At 38.3% G+C, this 19,829-nt stretch overlaps 2 protein-coding genes across 3 annotated transcripts; both read right to left on the bottom strand.

The window, feature by feature from the left end:
- Nucleotides 1–5,384: 5,384 nt before the first annotated feature.
- On the bottom strand, nt 5,385–11,823 carry mcrs1 (microspherule protein 1). 2 transcript variants are annotated; one of them, XM_041979957.1, is made up of 14 exons: nt 11,643–11,823; nt 10,712–10,877; nt 10,405–10,543; nt 10,124–10,288; nt 9,862–9,971; nt 9,661–9,769; nt 7,880–8,018; nt 7,372–7,447; nt 7,218–7,246; nt 6,593–6,685; nt 6,408–6,490; nt 6,235–6,322; nt 5,834–5,961; nt 5,385–5,740 (listed from the first exon to the last, which is right to left on the bottom strand). In XM_041979957.1, the coding sequence occupies exons 2-14, from the start codon at nt 10,864–10,866 to the stop codon at nt 5,654–5,656; spliced, it is 1,401 nt and encodes a 466-aa protein (XP_041835891.1). In that variant the 5' UTR covers nt 10,867–10,877; nt 11,643–11,823; the 3' UTR covers nt 5,385–5,653. The 2 variants fall into 2 exon arrangements, with proteins under 2 accessions (XP_041835891.1, XP_041835892.1); XM_041979958.1 differs by lacking the exons at nt 10,712–10,877; nt 11,643–11,823 and having other exon boundaries at nt 10,124–10,290; nt 10,406–10,529.
- Nucleotides 11,824–14,057: 2,234 nt separating this feature from the next.
- Nucleotides 14,058–18,851, bottom strand: LOC121637176 (25-hydroxyvitamin D-1 alpha hydroxylase, mitochondrial). Its single transcript, XM_041981161.1, has 9 exons — nt 18,558–18,851; nt 17,861–18,051; nt 17,389–17,579; nt 16,720–16,920; nt 15,859–16,022; nt 15,609–15,775; nt 15,413–15,494; nt 15,062–15,259; nt 14,058–14,554 (listed from the first exon to the last, which is right to left on the bottom strand). The coding sequence occupies exons 1-9, from the start codon at nt 18,765–18,767 to the stop codon at nt 14,441–14,443; spliced, it is 1,518 nt and encodes a 505-aa protein (XP_041837095.1). The 5' UTR covers nt 18,768–18,851; the 3' UTR covers nt 14,058–14,440.
- Between the last annotated feature and the right edge of the window lie 978 nt (nt 18,852–19,829).

The raw sequence follows: 19,829 nt of genomic DNA, 5'->3' as shown, positions 1-19,829 counted from the left end.
TTAACTCTCTATGGCATGGCATTGCCCTCAGGCAACAAACCACACACTGGTCCTCACATGGCCCCTTTAAGTTTTTTTGCAAGCGGCAACCTCCGCCTGTAAAATGTGAAGTCTATGTGGAAGTGCAAAAAAGTTGCAGTTCACTGCTCATCCGTTAGGGGCGGGCTCCAAAACAGAGCAAATCCCAATAGAGTCCCATGTTAAAAAGGCCAATTTCACAGCAGAAACAGCCTGGTACAAAAATCAATTTTAGGATTAATAGGTCAAGTTTACCTTCATGACAGCGGTGAGGGGAGTCATTTTCTTCTAACTCATCCGTTTGGATGTTATTTAATCTTCAAATTCGGCATAATTAAAGGCTTGCCCTTTTGATTGACAGGTATCCAATATCCACAGCAAGAAGGGAGCTAGCAGCACAACCGCAGTTTTTGCTGGCTAACAGCACACCTTAGCCTTTGCCCGCCCACCTCTGTTAGCTGATTAGCTACCATTCAGCGTTAGCTCGGTCAGCTCTTAGCTACAGCAGTGTTGTTTTTGTCAACGATGACGGTGACGAATTTATTTCATTCACCAATCTTTTTTCATGACAATAACGAAACGGTGATGAGCTAAAAATGGCTCTCAGGTGACGAAAACATGACGAGACGTTTGTTAGATTTCAATGACGAGACAAGGCGAGACGAAAATGTTCAAGGGCTGATTGTCCGACATTAAAAATACACAACATTTCTGCCTATTGTGAGTGCAATCTGTCAGTTAGCAATGCTGCTGCACCTTGGCCACGCCCACCACCAGAACACACACAGGCAAGCAATTTATTCATTCATAGATTAACCTTTCCTGTTTTTCCTATTCTGACTGTGGTTGTAAGACAGGGGGGAGATCCTTCTTCTTTTTATTATTACATGTAAGCATGTCTATCAGGACTGCCTCACATGTTTTGCCTTTTTTAACCTTTGTCCATGTCTTTAGAAGTCTGTGCTATATTTACACAAATTCCATCATGAATGCAACTAGTAGAGGGACAAAAGTTGACAAGTATTGTACCTGTGCATGCATAGGCGTCATGTACCCTAATTTAGCTATACTGGTCTTTATAGGGTACAAACTTCAAGGGTATAAATAATTGTACATTATCATTGATCATCATTGAGAGTACAGAAGTGGTACCTCTGAGGGTACCACCCTAGAAACAATCCTTTGTTCCCCTAAAGATACAATTAGGTATTTTATTTTCTAAATGTGTGGAGAGCGATAGTGGAGACAGCGAGGAAGAGTGGATCCTAACATTGGATCTGAGACATAGTTAAGAGATGAAGGGTCAAGCAAATGTCAGTCAAAGAAATAAACTGTGTGCAGTTTGTGTGTGTTTATGTCCATGTAAGTGGATGTGCTACAGCACATGTTCAAAAGTCCACTTCCTATTTGCTTTTTAAAAGGTAAACATCCACAAGATCACAAGGAGACTGTTTATTTTGTGTTTGATGGGTTGGAACAATTTCTGGGCTATTTTTGTCTAAATAAACTTGTCTTCTAATAAATAATAAATAATAAATAAACTTGTTTTCTAATTTTAAATGTTAGTTTTAATGGTAAATGGTCTGTATTTATATAATGCTTTACTGTACCTGGAATGATACCCAAAGCGCTTTACATTATACATCACCCATTCACACACACATTCACACACTGCTATATGATATACAGATATACCACCTGTTATAATCAGTATAGAAAACCTTGAAATGTGGTCAAATGTTTTAAGAAAAATAACCTTTGGCAGTTAACAAATGACTTAATATGTGTAATTACAGCTGCATTTTGCCAAAGCTAAAAATAACTGGGATAATGGTATATTTCAATTGTGTGATGTGTCCCAGCAAAGACTAAATTTACAAGCTCATTTACATAAGGAAATAAGCATTTGTTCAGTCTTTGCTGGAAGTTTAGTGACCTGACATTACACATTTGAAAAAATAAGATGGCATGCATGCATTCACACGTGACCACTGTTGTGTAAACTTTAGCTCATTGTTGTCTGTTTCTATTTTTCAAAGTCAGGCATGAGAGTCATGCCATGTTTGATTAATCCAGTTAAAACAGGATTGAAGACATCTGTCCATCTCTATACATATATGCATGCATGTATGCATAGGCTGTATATCTATATGTTTGGAACTTTTGTAAACTTACTAATTTGAATGCTAATAACAAAATATTTTAAATCAAATAAACAACTTCAGAAACAGGTAATCAATTGCTATATTGGATTTCCCAGTGAATTTTCACATTATATTACATTAGTTTTTGTAAGAGACCGGTATCTGTTCAGAATAGTAGACAATAACAACAGACAATACTTTGTACATATATTTTCCTAGTTTCATGATTAGTAATGGCTGAAAAGGCTACCAACTCTACTACAGAGTAGAGGAAAATAAATACACACCATGGTAAAAGGTTATTGGTTCAGTAATCTGGAAATGTGCCCAAATGCAACTAAGCAAAACCCCAAATCATGTAATATCCGATGTATAAAGCAGGGGTACATGTTACACAAGACCTTTAGTAAACTTGGACTTTAGGAACATTGGTTTTTGGAAGAGCACATATATAAAATTGAAGATTCAAGGACCCTGGAACCATTTTCTGACACATTTCATACACTCCATGAAAGCACCAGAACGTCTTATTGTTCACTGAATCACTTCACAGATAGAAGCATGTCTTAAGAGCAAACCAAGGACATATCCTCACAGTGTACGAAGAGCACCATCGATCCACACCATAGCTGTATGGATTGATATAATAAGTATGCCCACTGTGTTTAGTTTGTGCAGTTAGATGGTGAAGACATCTGTTAGCATTTAGAAATCTTTGCTGTAAAGATATACATAGGTGGAAATGAAAGTTTCATCCAATTTTTTAAACTATACATATATGTGCTTTTTTTCAGCTAGTATCACACAGATGTTTTTGCACCTCTGGTTAAGCTAACTGTGAAAATCTATATGAAATTGTTGGTCCGTGATGGTGCACCTGTGTACTGTAGTTTGTGCAGTTGGTGCAATAATCTACCGAAGGGGTTTGAGTTTTATTAGTGTGTGCTGTTTTTTGTCAATGTTCCAACAGTTTTAATTTAACATGGAATTTTCTCATAGCTTGTAGTGCATAAATTTAGCTGAAAAGTTAAACAGAGTGTTTCTTTACTGCTCTCTGGAAAAATTCTATCACTTATGTAATAATACTGGGAACTGTGACGCTACTGTCTGTTATTGATTGTCTCTTTAGCACCATCTACAGGTACTGTGTGTAAAAGCAACAGAACATATTGCTTAGTACCAGGTACTTTTTTCTTCATACATTGATAGCTTAATAATAAGGTCGCTGATGCAACATCAGTCTGTATTTTTCTGTTTGATTGAGGCTGGTTAAAAAGCCTGAGTAATGAGCCCCCTAGTCTCATGGCTTACGTATAGTTTGCTATATGCAAGCCTGCAGAGATCTGTGCTATTTATCCCTTAAATGATATTATAATTTTCAGAACATCTATTTAGCAGTAGGAGAAACAATACTTTGTTTACATCTATCTATCTATCTATCTATCTATCTATCTATCTATCTATCTATCTATCTATCTATCTATCTATCTATCTATCTATCTATCTTTGCATATCCATATACACATTTTATAAACACATATTTTATATATCTATATTCATATTTTATAAACTAACATTTCTTTATAAATTTCTTATATTCTGCATCCTTTTTTTACACTTATTTGCAAGTCTTTTAAGGATTTTTATTTCTGTATCTGGTCTATTCCTGTACTTCTTTTCTTTTCAGTCACTTTGTATTTGCTGTTTGATATAATCCAAGATGTAGATGTCAATCATTCTAAGAACCACATTAACGGAGTTAGCAGTAGATCAGCAGAGACACTAACTGGAAAAATATGTGCTTTGTATTTCAGCCCCTCAAATCCTCATTATACGATGTTAAAGCCAACTTGTACTGTATATGAATATGTATATATATTATTTAATTTCCTAAGGTTTCAATAAACAGTGTTGAATGTGTGTGAATAGGGGAATGGGACTTTGAAGAACTTTTAATAATCAGTTTTGGAAAAACACTTAATGGAATCAGTCCAGTTGGTGATGCATTTAATCACTGCAACACCAGACATGCTACCTTAAACTATGTAAGTAGAAACTTACCAAAGAAAACTAAAAGTATATATGCAAGTATATTTCTTGCTCTACTGTTCAAACTGCTCAGATTGCTGATGAGTGATTTTTTACCACTCCTAATGGAATAAAAAAAAAAATCTATCTGTTCTGCTTTGCTTGATGGTTTGTGACCATCCATCTTCCTTTCAATGTCATTCCAGAGGTTTCTAATGGGGTTCAGATCTGGAGATTGAACTGGCCATGACAGGCTCTTGATGTGGAGATCCTCCATCCAGACCTTGATTATGTGGTCTGAAGGATTGTCCAGCTGTAATCCTCTGTGTTGGGGAGCACATCTTAGTATAAGGAAGTACATTTTTTTTCTAGGACAATCTTGTATGTGGTTTTATTACTGCATCATTTACAAAGACACATCTGCCTGATTCCAGCCTTGCTGAAGCCCCTCTTCGATCATCACTCATCCTCTTTAACAGTAAAGTGTGAGACATTGTGGCTTGTAGGCCTATCCAGGTCTCCATCTAACTATAAAATCAGTAGATGTTGGGCAAAGCTAAAAATTGGACTCAAAAATGACCATACTCCAGTCTTCTACTGTCCAGTTCTTGTGTTCTTCAAACCTCAACCTGAAGTCTTTGCTTCTCACCAGTTAAGGTTAGTTTTGCATGACTCCAGTCCTGACTATAGGAGCCTGTTTCCAACTGTTCTTGCTGTGCACTTCACCCGTCTGTTTGCTACTGTAATTGATGGGTCACTTGATGGCCAGCATCTGGTTCTTGAATGATGAGTTTTTGGTCATCCCCTTTACTTCAGTTATTTTTGCCCTCTGTCAGCCCGTAGCTTGATGTCCTCATAAAGCACAATGAAATGTGCTTGTGTAGGAATTAAATCTTTATTAGCAATCCTCAGAGATGCTGATTTAAGAATACATAGCAGTGGTCTTATATTTTTTTCATAGCTATATATATATATATATATATATATATACACACATTGGATAACTTTAACACTAAAGATATACTGAATCAAATAACACCTAAACCTGTAATTTCCATATGTTGATTAGTCTTTGTGAGAAATTATCTCTATGATGACAGTTTTACACACATGCTGGTTGTGTTTAGCCTCGCACCATTTCTGTTAACATACAGGACCAGATTCTAAAACAAATAAAGATGACAACATTAGGAATCTCAGTATACAAGTTTAATATTTTAAAAAAGTTTCACAAGTGAATTTATTTACAAAGGTCAGAAAAACTGGAAAAAAAAAGATTCTACCTTGAGTGTCTACATTACAATTGTAAATATCCACAAACCACACAAAAGATATTATCATTTTGTCCCAGGATTTAGTCTAAGATTTCAAGTTCATAGGTAACAACACTAATGTCGGTCCACATCTTGGTAGCACTTCTGCTCTACAGTGTGTGTCACCCACACACCGGCTGCTTCTGACTGTTACTGCTGTGTCATCTTGGCAGCTTCAGCTTTTATTAGTGAGATGAGCTCCAGGTTTATTAGAAACACGAAACGAAGACCTGCAATCTGAAGAAAAGAGATACAAGTATATGTCACTTTGCCTGACTGAATTGTTGCTTAATTTCAGACATTTGGTTGCGACCTTCCACAAACACAAACCTCCACTACTGAGTTGTTGTTTAGTTTCCACTTGTTGCCCGACAGGACTGGTCTGCCATCAATGTAAATGGGCCGCCTTCCCTCATTAGCAATGAAGAAGTCTCCATTATTCTTCAGTTTAATAATTCCTGTAAACGCATAGAGTCAAAATAATTAGCATAATATAAAAAATAAAACAGATGACTGGCTAATTTTTTAGCATCGATGTTTATGTTGAGGTAATGTCTTGGCTAAAATTCAATGTAATGACGCAAAATGTTTTTGGAAAATACAAATAAAAAAAAACTACAACAAATGCCATCATCTTTCACATATAATTAATCTGACTTGCCATTTAATTTCTTCCATGCATTTCTCGTAACTAATATCAGATTATGACTCCTTTGTTAAAGTTAAATCACCTTGTTTTCTTGAGATTTTCCAGGCAGGCCCCTCTAGCGACAGATCCACATCCACCTGTTTGTCCTTTGTCGCTCTCCCCAACGTAATCTGTATGAACACAGTTGTAATGATACGGTGAAAATATGCTGTTCACATTCGATTCTTTTCCCGGTTTCCCACTATTGTCTCTCACCTCTCTTGATCTCATAAGGTATCGCACCATTCTTCCTCGTAATGCTGCCAGTGTTTGGTTGTCAAAGTCAGGCATGCTCATCCCTGGTGGCAAACAGACAAAAACGAGTTCCACTAGTCTGTATTTAAAGCAAATCTACATATAAAAACAGTTTGCTTGTACCTAATGACTGATAGTTTACTTACCTGTGATACTGTCCACTAGTACCTGCCATCGAGGCAACTCCTGCTCCAACTGTCTGATCTCCTTTTTCTGGTGACGATCTGAAATCATCAGCTCTGACAGGAAACGACATGGAAACCAGGGGTGAATTTCAGAAGCAGTTTCACTGTGAAAACTCAGTTTTCTAACCTTCTGTAAGAGGTCTGACATGCAGTTCCTTCATTCATAAAGTTAATTTAGTAGCATAAATCAAACCATAATAATACCATCATCAAATCCTGATGTCAAATTTTGACGTCTGATGACAAAAAGTAAATGAAATCATCCTTGGCTCAAAGTAAAGATTTGAGCCAAATCTAAAAATTCTTTCAAGGCATTCAAGGAATTTATATAAAGAACCAAAAACACCTCTAGTAACAAGTGTTATCAGCAAAGAGCCTTGACGATTTACAGTATTTCCATAACAATTAAGGCTCTAATAAAAACTACTTAAGACTGTGATTGTTGTTAATTTATACTTTTAATAGGCAAAACTTAAAGAAATTATCTTCAACGTACAAAGTACAACATTGTAACTTAAGATGAGCAAATTAAATTGTAGTAAATGAAACTGTAGTAAAAGGATTTCATCAAAATCAAAATTCTTACCGTGCTCCAACACGTCATCTCTACTTTCCCTTTGTGGAGAAACAGAAAATGTCAGTGGAAAAGTGACACTTGTGAAAAGGTGTGAAAAATCTGTACCAGAAACAGAAATGTCAATCGCAATATAACATGAATTCTGCAGAGAAAGGCAACTCACTTTAATCTTGTGTCATCAACCATCTGCTCGGCATCAGAGAAGTTGAGGACTTGGTCGCCTTTAGGAAGGGGCTGTACTGCAATGGACAATCAGTCAGTGGTATTAGATTCATCATTTTATGTAGTAAAGCATAAAAATAATTACCTGCTCATGTAACAATTGACTTGATATAATATTTCCAATCTTCATTGCTTGTCATGTGTCATTTAAAAAGGAGAAAACCCCAGTGGAACATCTTCCTTACAATCAAAATACATTCAACCTCAGTGTTTAAGCTTTAAATATTGTAGAAACTGTGATATTATTTACTGACTAGGCAGACAGAAATGTCAGTAATTTGTAATAATGACTCCAAACATTAATTATATCATAATCAAAATATATTCAAACAGGGATCAGGAGAAAACTAATTGTTAGTTTTTCACTGCCAAATGAATCACACTCTATTAAGAAATGTTTGAGAATTTTAATGAAATGGGAGTTTTAAGGTGTGCATAACTCAACTCACCACTCTGGTCATCCAGTAGGTAGTACTGCTTTAGCAACTGCCAGTGCACCAAGAGGCTCTTGGGTGTGCGAGAAGGGTGAAAGACACTGGGGTGTTTGCTCAAAAGCTCCTGAAATATGTCCAGTTTGGGCTGACTAGTCTGTTTAGAGAAAAATATTAAAGAAACCCTCCTGTGAATAAAAGAACCCAATGTATAAATATTTTACATGCTATATGGCAGGCATGTCAAACTGGTCCAGCAAAGGGCCGTGTGGCTGCAGGTTTTTGTTCCAGCCAGCCAAGAGCACACAGTTTGACCAATCAGCTGTCTGAAGACTGAGATCAGTTGATTGAATCAGTCAAATCTGGTGTGCTGCTGCTTGGTTGGAACAAAAACCTGCAGCCACACGGCCCTTTGCTGGACCAGTTTGACATGCCTGCTATATGGTATGATCTGGTAAACAAATAATCGTATAAAGAACCACTAACACGGTGTAGAAACATGCAAAATATTGTGCCAAACATTTTGTTTTCTTCAGTTGCCTTCTTTAACACTAGAACCGCCAAGAGGGTAAATTTTACCTCCTTGGTTTTTCAAACACTTGTATCTCTGTTAAAATAAAATCCCTACTTCCCTCAATTCGTGACTTTTCCTGAAATGGGTCCAGTAAACATACAGTGAATTATGGTGGGTGTGTGATCACAAGAGAAAGAAATTTGAGCATATATACCTAGAACCGCCAAGGAGGTCATTTCTACCGTCTTATTTATTGTGCTGTGTTCAGCTGTCAGATGTTTTCACGTCACGCCCATTCGCGCCACTCCTGGTTGCTTAGTAACGCACCTGAGTTTGACAGCTGTCAGAGAGTGAGTAATTCCGTTTTATAATCGTTTAGGGTAATCTAGTGCTAAATTTGACAAACGGATAAATACAACAGATGGATGAATGCCAAAGAAGTTTGGTTATTATTCCAAGGCCTGAGTGACGGAGAGTCGGCGAGAGGAGAAGTAACTCTGGATGTGGGTGAGGAGGATTCTGACGAGACAGTGGAGGAATCGGGAGAAAGTGATGATCCGTCATTTTTACCCGGTAACGAGTCATCTGCTGAGGATGACCTGATGAAAGATCGCAGACCAAGGAAAAGGTCTCGGCTTTTGGTCACAACTGTGGAGTCACCCACCACACATACTCAGCCTGGTGGCTGACGGGCTGCAGTGAAAGATGATGACACGTCATTTTGTAACATCCTGGTAACATTCTCTGCTCTAGTTGAGCTAACTCGACATTAGTTTATTTTATTCGTCCCTGGCGCAACTGTCGACTGGGGCAGACTGTCGGTACGCCCCAACCGCATCGCGCCGCCAGGGCAGGGATCAGCCCACGCAAAGGGCGCAAGGGGTCTGCGGTGATGTCGGCTACCCACCCGACCCCTCTTGAAACACGACCAAGGAGTCTGACGCATGCGCGAGTCAGAGGGCTCGCAGCAACGTTTATTTATATTGTCTTCCTCTAAAATGAACTAAAATATTGAAATCTGTAATTTTGTTTTTTAATATATGCTGTTTTGACTGTTTAGCTAGTTTTTTTTTAAGTCTCCATTATAACTATTAAAATAATAAATGTAAACGAACAACTTCAATGCATTTCTGCGTTATTTGCGCTGTTGCAGCAAGGGGGTGGTAAAAATTACCCTACTCGGCAGTTCTAGTGTTAACTAAAATGTCTAATTAAGCATGTAGTAGAATCACATCATTAACAGGCATAAAAAATAAATAAATTCTTTAAGTATTATGTCACTTACTGAACCAATCTTGGCCAGCAGTGCTTGTTCAGCCTGACTGAAAAGAGCTTTGCTTTGGATTGCAGCAATTGCTTCTGGGTGAAGCTGCCGCATAGCCTGCCACGCCAGCCTGTAAAGGCAGACAAACAAAATCAGCAATGTGCTTACAAGAGAATTAAAGAATATGGGTGTGAATGAAGATATATATGCTTAGTTGCTTACTTTGAGATGACGGGATCATACAGCAAAGCATACCACCTCTCTTTAATTTCCAGCAAAGTGAAGCGACAGCTGAACTTGACCCCCAGATGAACAGAAGTTAGATCAGTAGTCTGGAGAAAAATACAAAATGATATGGAGTTTGACATTGTGAACAGCCCACATTAACTCCCCATGATCATACACTCACAAAAAAAGGAGACTAATAATTCAAAACTATATCTATGTGTTTTGATAATGATCTTAAGATTTTGGTACTGTTCACCTGTAACACTGCATTTATCAGCAGTAGGTCGTCTGTAGGTTTCCACCGTCCCAAGTCCTTAGTAATATGTAAAGGCTGTTTACTTTTCTTCACTCTTTTCGCCATAGGTGCGGGGTTCATAACCATCGTCAGAGGTGGTGTGAGAACATTTCCTGTTTTTGTTACCTAACAATGGAAGAGAATAAAAATAAATAAATCCATCAATCAGTTTTATACAGGCTTATCTTATTTATGCCTTAAGATCTTTTAAGAATAAAGATAATTTTTTGGTTCTTGTATACCTTTTTTTTCTCACTAGATGAAGGTTCACTTCCCGCACAGCGAACAGGCTCTATGACAGGAGGGCCTTTGACTCTACTGGATGACTTTACAAGACTGCTCTCCACAAGCTCATCATCAAACTTTCTTCTCTTTATTGACCTTATTGTGTAGGGACATTGTTGTGTTGACATGTATGCAGTAATTACAGTAATTCTTTAATATCTTAAGATTAATGACAGAAAAACAACATATTTGAAGCATAGTGTGCTTTCTATAACTTCCCACCTACTGCTGTAATAGTTACATAAATAAAAAAATGTATCAAACCTGGATGAACTTCTTCGTTTGGGTACACCACTGCCAAATGCTTGTGTTGTTGTCCTTTTTACATCTTTTATACCGAGCGACTCCTCATCCTCCGACCGACTCTGAACTCCAGCTACTCCCATTGGTGCACCAACCACAGGATCACTGGCCTGCATCTCTTTATGCACTATAGATAAACAAGCAAAGGGATTAAATGTTACTCTGAGTAGACTGACATGGTGAGATTAGGGCTGGAAGATTTTCTACATACAACATTTTTTTTTCCAAGCATCCGTTTTAAACTGAATAGGTAGATGCTTATGTCCATACTCTTGTTGTCGATACAATTTAGAGCTAAATAAAAGGTCAGACTATACCTTTTATATTTCGACATAGTTTGATGGCCTCTATAAAAAATGCCAATGTCTACATCTGGCTTCTCTTTATAAAATCCTACTCTGACATAGGTAATGCTCACAAAACTTTAAGAGCAGCCTTTGATTCTTTTGCTAAACTAATGACATGGCAATAAAAAGAAGCTGAAAACAGGCACTTAAAAGATGTAGAAGCGGATAGATTACATCGCATGTAAAATTGTGTTATCCTTAACTTTTATTTTATTTTTTCAAACGATTGTGTTGAGGTGTATTCGTATCCAATTAATCAGAAACGCGATAGCTTTGTTTACATACTGTTAGCAAAGGCCCTCTCTCGAGCTATCTTCACAATGCATTTTTAGTTGCAGTAATCAGTGAATAACTATAGCGATCAACATCGTAAAACAAACAATACAAGACTAATCGATTTAGATAGATTATGTAAAACATATAAAATATAACATGGGTGAGTTTAGATGGCTAGTTGAAGTTCGCCTAGCTAACACAGCCATCTTTCTGCAGCTAACAGTCACTTAACGAGCTAGTGGTAATAGTCATGCTTTTTGGGGACTCACCTTAACTCAACGGTTAATGTCGCTGTAGTATAAGATAAATTAATTTAAGTTTATATCGTCTATTAACGACTTTTACCAACGCCCTTTTTGCCTCAGCTACATGTCTAACGCAAGGTTTTAACGTCCACCTTGTTAGCATTAGCAGCTCAGCTACACAGTTTTCTTCCTGTGTGGTTGGATCGCGGAAGGCAAAAACGGCGCGCTACTGCCACCCTCTGGACTGGAATAATAACGCTAAATAATACACACTGGGTTGTCTTTAACCATTTAATTTCACACTAAGAAAACAAGCCAAGAAAAAAAATGTTTATTTGCAATTTTAAAATTTTAAATTAAGTGGGGGGCAATAATGATACCAAACAATGTTTTTAGCAAAACAGGTCATAACTTAAAACAGTAATATAGATAAAAACACTAACTTTTAGTATTACTTACCCAAATGAAGTTCTAGAGATGACTGAGGCTTGTTTTATAAATTTTTAATTGGCTTCATTACAGTTACTGAAAAATTTGCTCTACCAAACAGCAGAGAAGATATTAATAGGTTAATGCTCTAATGCCTAAATATTTTATACTGTATACGAAAATAACTTGTGCAGAGAATTTGTGTTTAGGAAGAAAAACCTTGTGATTAAAAATATGAAACATCATCTATCAAACATGACTGAGGCAGTGTCATGGTATAGGCATGTTTGGTTTTCAATGACTGGTGAAGATCTGACAGTTAAACTGCAACTGAATGCAGCTTTGCTAAACAAGTATAACAAAGGAGAAAATTCACCTTATGCTGTTTGCAGTCATATCATGATCAATCTATAATATGCACCGAGGCAAAACATTATTAAATTGTTGTATTTGTAAAAATGCTTGTATACCATAATGTATGTGTATCTTTAAATAATTTTAATGATCTTCAAATCAACTCTTTGTCTCAGTTCACCTTCCAATAATCCAAAAAACAACCTCCAGCTTAACGTTAAACCATGGCAGCACCAGAGGGAAATAGATTTATTATTAGACTCAGTTTAAATAATCTTAATGTGAAGTTTTATTGCACATTTTTCTTTAAATAGACCACACCTCATTGGTTCTTTTTCATTTCCCATCAGGAATGTAAAACCTCCCCAAGTACATTTTTATATATCGAGTATCTATATATGTAGACAGTATAGGGTATAAGTTTGACAAAGGTGACAAAATTTGAAATATATATTTCCAGTGAAATATTGATTTCTGTCTTCTTGGTTTTTACATATTAAACATCTTACAAGCGCTGTGCATGCATCAAACACACCCACGTGGCTGCAACAATAAATATTTCAAGGAAAGTCAGAAGCTCATGCATTTTAGAACATAATCATTCCATACATGAAGAATAAGTTGCATGGCATCAGGCTGACCCAAATTCTTCACCTGCAGCCACTGCACCACATTTTACTACAAAGTCTACATGTCACAGAAACTTTGATCACCAGCATTGTATTTTATTGTAAACATTTGTAAAAAAAAAACAAACAAAAAAAACTGCTATCTATATGGGAAGTAGCTGTTCACTGGTATCAAACTAACAGCAATTAGAAACATATTTTGTCAGCTTAGGACATAATCTGATGCATCTGATGGTGTTAGGGCAGACTTAAAAGCTAAGTGGTCACTGATGGGAATATTTTTCTAAACGGGAAGAATAAAACAACAAAAAAAAAGACTGACTCATATAAGATTCAACAAAGAGAAATTGAATGTTTTTTAAAACTTTTATTGACATGTACAGTAGCAACATCAATGTCTGCTAAAAAAAATACATTTTCACATCCTAAAGCTTTTGAAAAAATCATAATGTAATATCACCAATAGAAAATTTCACTGTGAAAAAAAAAGATATGCAAATAAACCTGCACTGTTGAACTAAAGACAGTTATATAAAGATTCATGTAGCCTGAGTGCACCTATGTCTGAAATTTCAGTGGCACTATGTATTTCTACACAGGAATATTCTTAACAGCTGCCTTAAAAAAAGTACCCCGCACTAGAATCCTCCCCCCAAAAATGTCTGATAAAACACACATGCATCATATCTACACAACACTGTCACAGCAGCTGAATCAGAGCTGGACATACAGTGTCTCTACATGCCAATCTGAGGATCTCCTAAGACTCATCACATCTTATTTGAACAGACATATACAGACATGTTCTTCAAACTGATGTTTGCTGTTGTGTCAGACACACAGGAAATTGCTGATACCTTGTATTTAAGAGCTCAAAGATCACAGTTCATAATCAGATTTGAAAAAGCACGTCCACATTAATGAAAAACCTGCTGCTTCATGACAAATCCCAACAAATGTAACATGGTTTGACACAATTTAAGGAGGCCTAAAGATCCGTGTGTTACAAAAAACATAAGTACAGCAATAGCTTTTTTTTTTTTTTTGCTCCAGGCCTCTGTGTAACTTAACACATAATGGGGATCTTGTTTATTAAAAAACACAATTTCAATGTTGTCACAACTTGGCCAGTTAAAATGCTTCCACAGTGGCCAATTAGTCCTCATCCTTTTTCCACTAGGGCTGCTACAGATGTCGGCCTGCACGAACTGGGCAGCAGGTAAGCAGGCCTTTGCTCTTTGCAGTGTCAAAGGTTGATGGCCCAGTCTGACATGAACCACTGCGTGCAGTGGGCCCACAGTTGCTGTGATAACGCTGCCCACCAGCTTTCCTGATTGCCCGGGGGATTGGGGTGGGGGTAAGGGGGAAACTCACGTTCACTCATGTAACTGACCAGCTCAGGAGAATAGGTCATCGTTCAATAAACTGGAGGTTAATCACATTTTTAGGAACTAGAAGCGTCCGTGTCTTCGGCTTCACGGAAACTCCCTCTGGGTCAGGCTTCACATCGAACTCTATGAGGATCTAATGAGACCAGAAACAGAGTTAACTGATTAGGAATAGAGCGGGTAAGAATATATAAATAAAAAAAACAAGTGCAAGGTAGTGACTGAGAAATCCCTGGTCTACATAATCCAATTAATTCATTAGGACTCGGATTTGCACAATTACCTAAAGCCTTTTTTTTTTTTGGTTTCTTACATTTTTCCAAGAAAAAGCACAGCAAGAGGATTTGAAAATACTGCACATGCTGCAGGAAATCCCAAACTAACATTGTAAATTACTTGTTAAAAAATTCAAATAACCTATGTGGATGCAGCATTTTCTGTAATGTGTTATTCGCATCATATGTGTGTATCACTTCTAATTCATGTTAACGAAAATAAACCCACTCTGATTGGCCCAAACTGCTGGGTTCAGAGAAACTGTGCATTAGAAGTTTATTGGTACAATTGTCTGTTCTATTTTTTAACATGTAGGTGGGCTATATTCCAAATGATCTGTCAGCAAAGGCTGAAAAAGTCAACTAACCCTGGAAAGAGCGAGGTAGAGCTCCAGCTCAGCGATACGCCGACCAATGCAGCTGCGTTTCCCCACACCAAAGGGAACAGATGCATACGGGTGATGAGCCTGGTCCTTGTTAAACCAGCGATGGGGCTGGAACGCGTGTGGATTTGGAAACACTGCAGGATCCCGTGATGTTGCATAGTGGCATAAAGTAATCAGAGTCTGGAAGGGAAGAATTAATCATCAAATGTGGGCTGAATGCAGTAAAAAGGTAAGCCTAGTACTCATCAAAGCAGCTGGATTTGGAACTAAAGGGTGAAATAGTTCTCTTAACCACCAGAAGCATGCTAACATTAATTAAGTGTTAAGACTCACATTTTTAGGAATGAGGTAGCCTCCAACTTGGATGTCTCTTTCTGTAATGACCCTTGCATTAGCAGGAATAACTGGGTACAACCTGAAATACATAAAAAATTTCAATACCGTGAGTCAGAATCAGTTGTGGAGATTTAAACGCCTAAAGATCAAGATTCAAAAATTCCTCACATTACTGCAGCCCTTCGAGTCATACCTGAGAACCTCCTTGACTGTGGCCTTTAGGAGAGGCATGCGGGCCACATCTGCAGCCTCTGGTATTTTTCGACCATCTAGTACACTTAACACCTCCTTCCTGAGCGCGGCCTGCACCTCTGGGTGACGGGACAGCTCGTACAATGACCAGGACATAGTACTGGAGATCTGAAACAGCACATGGGAGTTTCTAAGGGGCTGTTGGATTAAAAGCAGAATCCAGTGGAGACAGAGAGAGGAATCTGTCCTACCGTGTCAACACCAGCAAGAAGCAGCTCTGTGACGTTGCTGTAGACGGTTTTCATGGGCATCCCCGTCTGTGACAGGAAGTAGGTGATATAACGACCCTCCACCTTCTCTCCCCTGGCAAGTTTCTCTGCATCGGCAGCCACACGCTGGTCAATGTGGCCTTTCGCTGCAGATGCAGGAAGATCAGAAACCATTAACCCAAAGATGACAAAGATTCATTCAAACTGAAACACTACAGTCAATTTTGCTGTTTTTTTAAATCTTTTTCTGTTAAAGTGAGACGGAGATATCTCGTTTAAAAAACACCTAAAACCAAGCATTAACTGCCACGTTCAGGACTTTACGCTCATTTCCGGGCAGATGATCGTGTAGTGCGTGAGGGTTAAAGACTTTAATCTCCTGCGTCCAGATCAAGGGTGATTATTTTAACCATGTCTGATGTTTCAGATCTGCATAAATCTTGTGAGAGTGGTTGGGATGACACCACAGAGCTGAGTGAAAACCAGCAACAGCCAATGAGAAGTGTCAAGCAAGAGACTGGAAGAAAAATACATGCAGCATGTTCCACCTATATGTTTGTTTTGGTTCCAGGTTGTAGTACAAGCTGGACCATATCCAAAAACTTTTTTTATCATATCCTCCAGAATCTGTTCTTTATTGCTGCTCTCACAGCAATAAAGCAGACTGTTATTTGTATCACCCTGTTTTCTAACTTTCAGAAGGATTTTTGTAAAAGAGAAGTGCACACTTAGTTATCGCTCTTTTATCCATCAGTATCAACACAGCTATTTCAAAGCAGGGATGCAGTTTGCAGCTATTTCCTACAATGATGCCAAACGCTGAATTTGTCGAGGGAAACCTACCAAAATCAAACATGTAGTCCCAGCACTGACAAAAGACATTCCAGGGTTTACGGAACAGCCAGTTCAGCCAGCTTGGCATGGCCATGGTGAGAAGCGTCATCACAAACATGGTGTTGACTGACTTGATGAAACGCTCTGTCTCTTCCGGAACGACTGGATCCAGACAACCAATTCTGGTTTCAAACAGCACATAAGAAATGCCTGTGTAAAAACAAAAACAAAACACACACACAGTGGATTTAAGAGGGAGGGAAGAAGACGAGTGATCTAAGATTGAGAGATTCAGATGACCCCTTCTATGATAAATGAAAATACCTCCACAGTATCATTAAAAATGCTGAGTTAGTGTAATGTATAAAAATACCTTGTTTATTTATTTATAACTTTGTAAGCACAACCCGTATTTGAATTTTTATATTGGAGTATTTCTAATTTTGTTTTGATATTAGTATTGCAAAGGCAAGAGAAGAGATCCTTGTTGTTGATCTATGATGGAAATGTTTAAATTTTCATCCTAGCGAGGCTTTGATCGGCATGCATGTGTAACAGATCAGTGATATCACAAAGATTTCCTGCATGGAGCTGGCTCTAATTATTAATGTTTACATGGTGCTTTGTACTCTGTGGGATGTGTGATAATGCTGCTCTTAAGACAACATGGGTCCTTACCTTCAAGGCCAAAGCGATATAATTCGCTAGCGATGTCGGAGACAAGGCCTTGAGGACCTCTGCAGTGGCGAATTTTGGCAAGAAGGTCAGTGACGACATTGTTCAAGGGTTTATCGTAAGCTTCCACTGCCTTCGGTCGCAACATGTGTTTCCCCAGGAGACTTCTCACTGCTTGCCACTCCTCCCCTTCACTAGAGACACACAGGATAAATTTATAATGTCACACAGCTGTGGATATAGTACTTAAATAAGCTCTGAAACTGGTTTTGTCTTCTCAGCTTCAACACCAGAAATAGTAACATCTAAGTTTTTCTTTCCTTTCTCTACTTTGAAAGTAACTGAGTTAATGTTTGGCTGTTTTTTAACCAAATAAGTACCTAGTTGTACTGCAGCCTTTGGTGTTTAATTAGAGACTATATAAAAACGAAAGCAGTCTCAAAGTAGATGGTCACAGAAGAGGGGCAATACTCACGATGTCAAAAGTCCACAGTGATGTCCTCTGAGCTTCCTGTAGTCTTTCCAGGAGGAAAGGTCGGAACGCATGGGGTGCTGGCCCTCCTGCCTTAGGACCTGCTCTACAAGTGCTGGATCAGCCACATGAACAGTCAGGATGGGGCCAAAACTCGCCTTCCACATGGGACCATATTGATGCAGTCCTTTCACCTGGGACAAGAGAAGACTTATAAATATATAATAATATATATATATATATTTATATATATAAAATAAAACAAAACAAAAAACACATACAGAAAAGCTGCAGGCTATAAAAGGACTCTTATCAAGTTTGGATGCCATCTCTTTTAGTTTGCATGCTCCTCTAGTTTATAGCTCAGTACACAAAAGAGGATGCCTGGAGGATTCTGTAAGGAACTGACTTACAATTACATAATTTTCCTTTTAAGATTTGTGACTTCTGAGCTCACAAATTTGATAGATGAACGTTGAATTAATTGCTACAAGGATACTTAAATATGAAGAACATACACTAAAAGTGGAGGTTTAGGTTTTGTCCAGCAAGTGATTCACAAAAACTGCTATTCAGCCCCAAATTAATTACAAGTAGGGGTCATTTAATCATGTTTAACACTAACTAATTTCCACTGAAAGTATAATAAATGGAGCCAAATATTCCTGCATTTTGCGCCTATTTAGCTTCTTTTCCTCACCTGTAACTCGTGCAAGCGTGACAGACCCCTCTTGGCAAACAAGTCCCAGGCGAAACTGGCGACTGATGGTCCGGGCATTTCTTTCAGAGTCTTCACCGCCTTCCTGCTGCTGACCGATGGACAGGCCGCTGCGCGCTCGGCCCACCTCTCCATCCACTTGATCAGGGGGACGGCGCTCCGACCAGATACTCGAAGAGCTTGTTGCAGCATCTTTCTCACAAAGATTTTGGAGCGGTGTCCGAACGCGAAAGCCTCGGATGTCGGTGCACATTTTGTTTCTCCGACTGGAGGCTGTATTTATAACGCGCGACCTGCTCCTCGAACCCATGGAGAAAAAGCTGTAAAATTTCTCTTTTTTTGGGCCAATCATGTGTGTAAAGGCTGGCCAGGTCCCGCCCCGTCAGCATGAAAGTACGAAGGCGTGAGCTGGAGAAGAAGGTGTGTCCAATCAGCTGGCTAAACTGAGACCATCCCAAAGTCAGCACACGTGGAAACCTTGTAAATAAGACATGAGCTGTGTATGTAGTCGGCTTATCTTTACCCCTAAAGTACACTTTATCGCTCCATTAATCCTATAAGTTGACACTTTTTGGGTGACTTCACCAAGGTGATTGTTATCTTAAGTCTCAGTCTTCAAAACGATAGGGATATTTGAGAGTGATAGGAGCCCTGCAGGCACGCTTTACAGTAAATAGCCTGAAGTATACATAACCTCACGCAGACAGCTGATCCAATAACTGAGTGCAGTGCATAAATCTTTAAAGAACAGCTAAATGTGAACAGAAAATTGAGTTGGCCTCTGTCTCTTGCAGAGTTGGTTGTGCTTTGTTTACCCAGCAATGACCGATTCTTGTGCTGACTTGGTGGGTTTCCAGGTGAGAGAGAAAATCCTGACCTGATTCTGTTTGAACTGGAATTTGTCCAAAGCACAATGTAACAGCCCTGGAGCTGTAGGCTACCTAGAATCTGCTTTGACATTTGATGTTGCATTTCATTTGCTTTAACTAGAACTTTTATTTCGGAGAAATGAGACACTGTTTAAATTGGATGACAGCACTCAATGTGCTGCATATCAGCAGTTAATGTACAATTTGCTTTATTTGAAATATACACTATAGCATATTCAGTATGTTAAAAGCCTACAAGACATGCCTTTTGCTTTACAAATCAGTGTGCAGAATAAACTGCATGCTTTTTTAGTGTTGCACACACAATACATATTTTCTTTTTGATAAAACTGTTATTTTATGAAAAAACTCCAGGCATTAATCT

The sequence above is a fragment of the Melanotaenia boesemani genome, chromosome 3, assembly GCF_017639745.1.
Source record: "Melanotaenia boesemani isolate fMelBoe1 chromosome 3, fMelBoe1.pri, whole genome shotgun sequence".
Lineage (NCBI taxonomy): Eukaryota > Metazoa > Chordata > Actinopteri > Atheriniformes > Melanotaeniidae > Melanotaenia > Melanotaenia boesemani.
This window is presented reverse-complemented; position numbering and strand designations above follow the sequence as displayed.

Coding starts and splice junctions, on each gene's coding strand:
- mcrs1 (XM_041979957.1), bottom strand. CDS start 10,866: ATGCAGGCCAGTGATCCTGTGGTTGGTGCACCAATGGGAGTAGCTGGA. Junction 9,972..10,123: donor TGATAAATGCAGTGTTACAG/GTGAACAGTACC, acceptor ATTTTTCTCCAG/ACTACTGATCTAACTTCTGT. Junction 5,962..6,234: donor GAAAATCTCAAGAAAACAAG/GTGATTTAACTT, acceptor ATGCGTTTACAG/GAATTATTAAACTGAAGAAT.
- LOC121637176 (XM_041981161.1), bottom strand. CDS start 18,767: ATGCTGCAACAAGCTCTTCGAGTATCTGGTCGGAGCGCCGTCCCCCTG. Junction 15,260..15,412: donor GCTACCTCATTCCTAAAAAT/GTGAGTCTTAAC, acceptor CTTCCCTTCCAG/ACTCTGATTACTTTATGCCA. Junction 14,555..15,061: donor TCTACCTCGCTCTTTCCAGG/GTTAGTTGACTT, acceptor TGGTCTCATTAG/ATCCTCATAGAGTTCGATGT.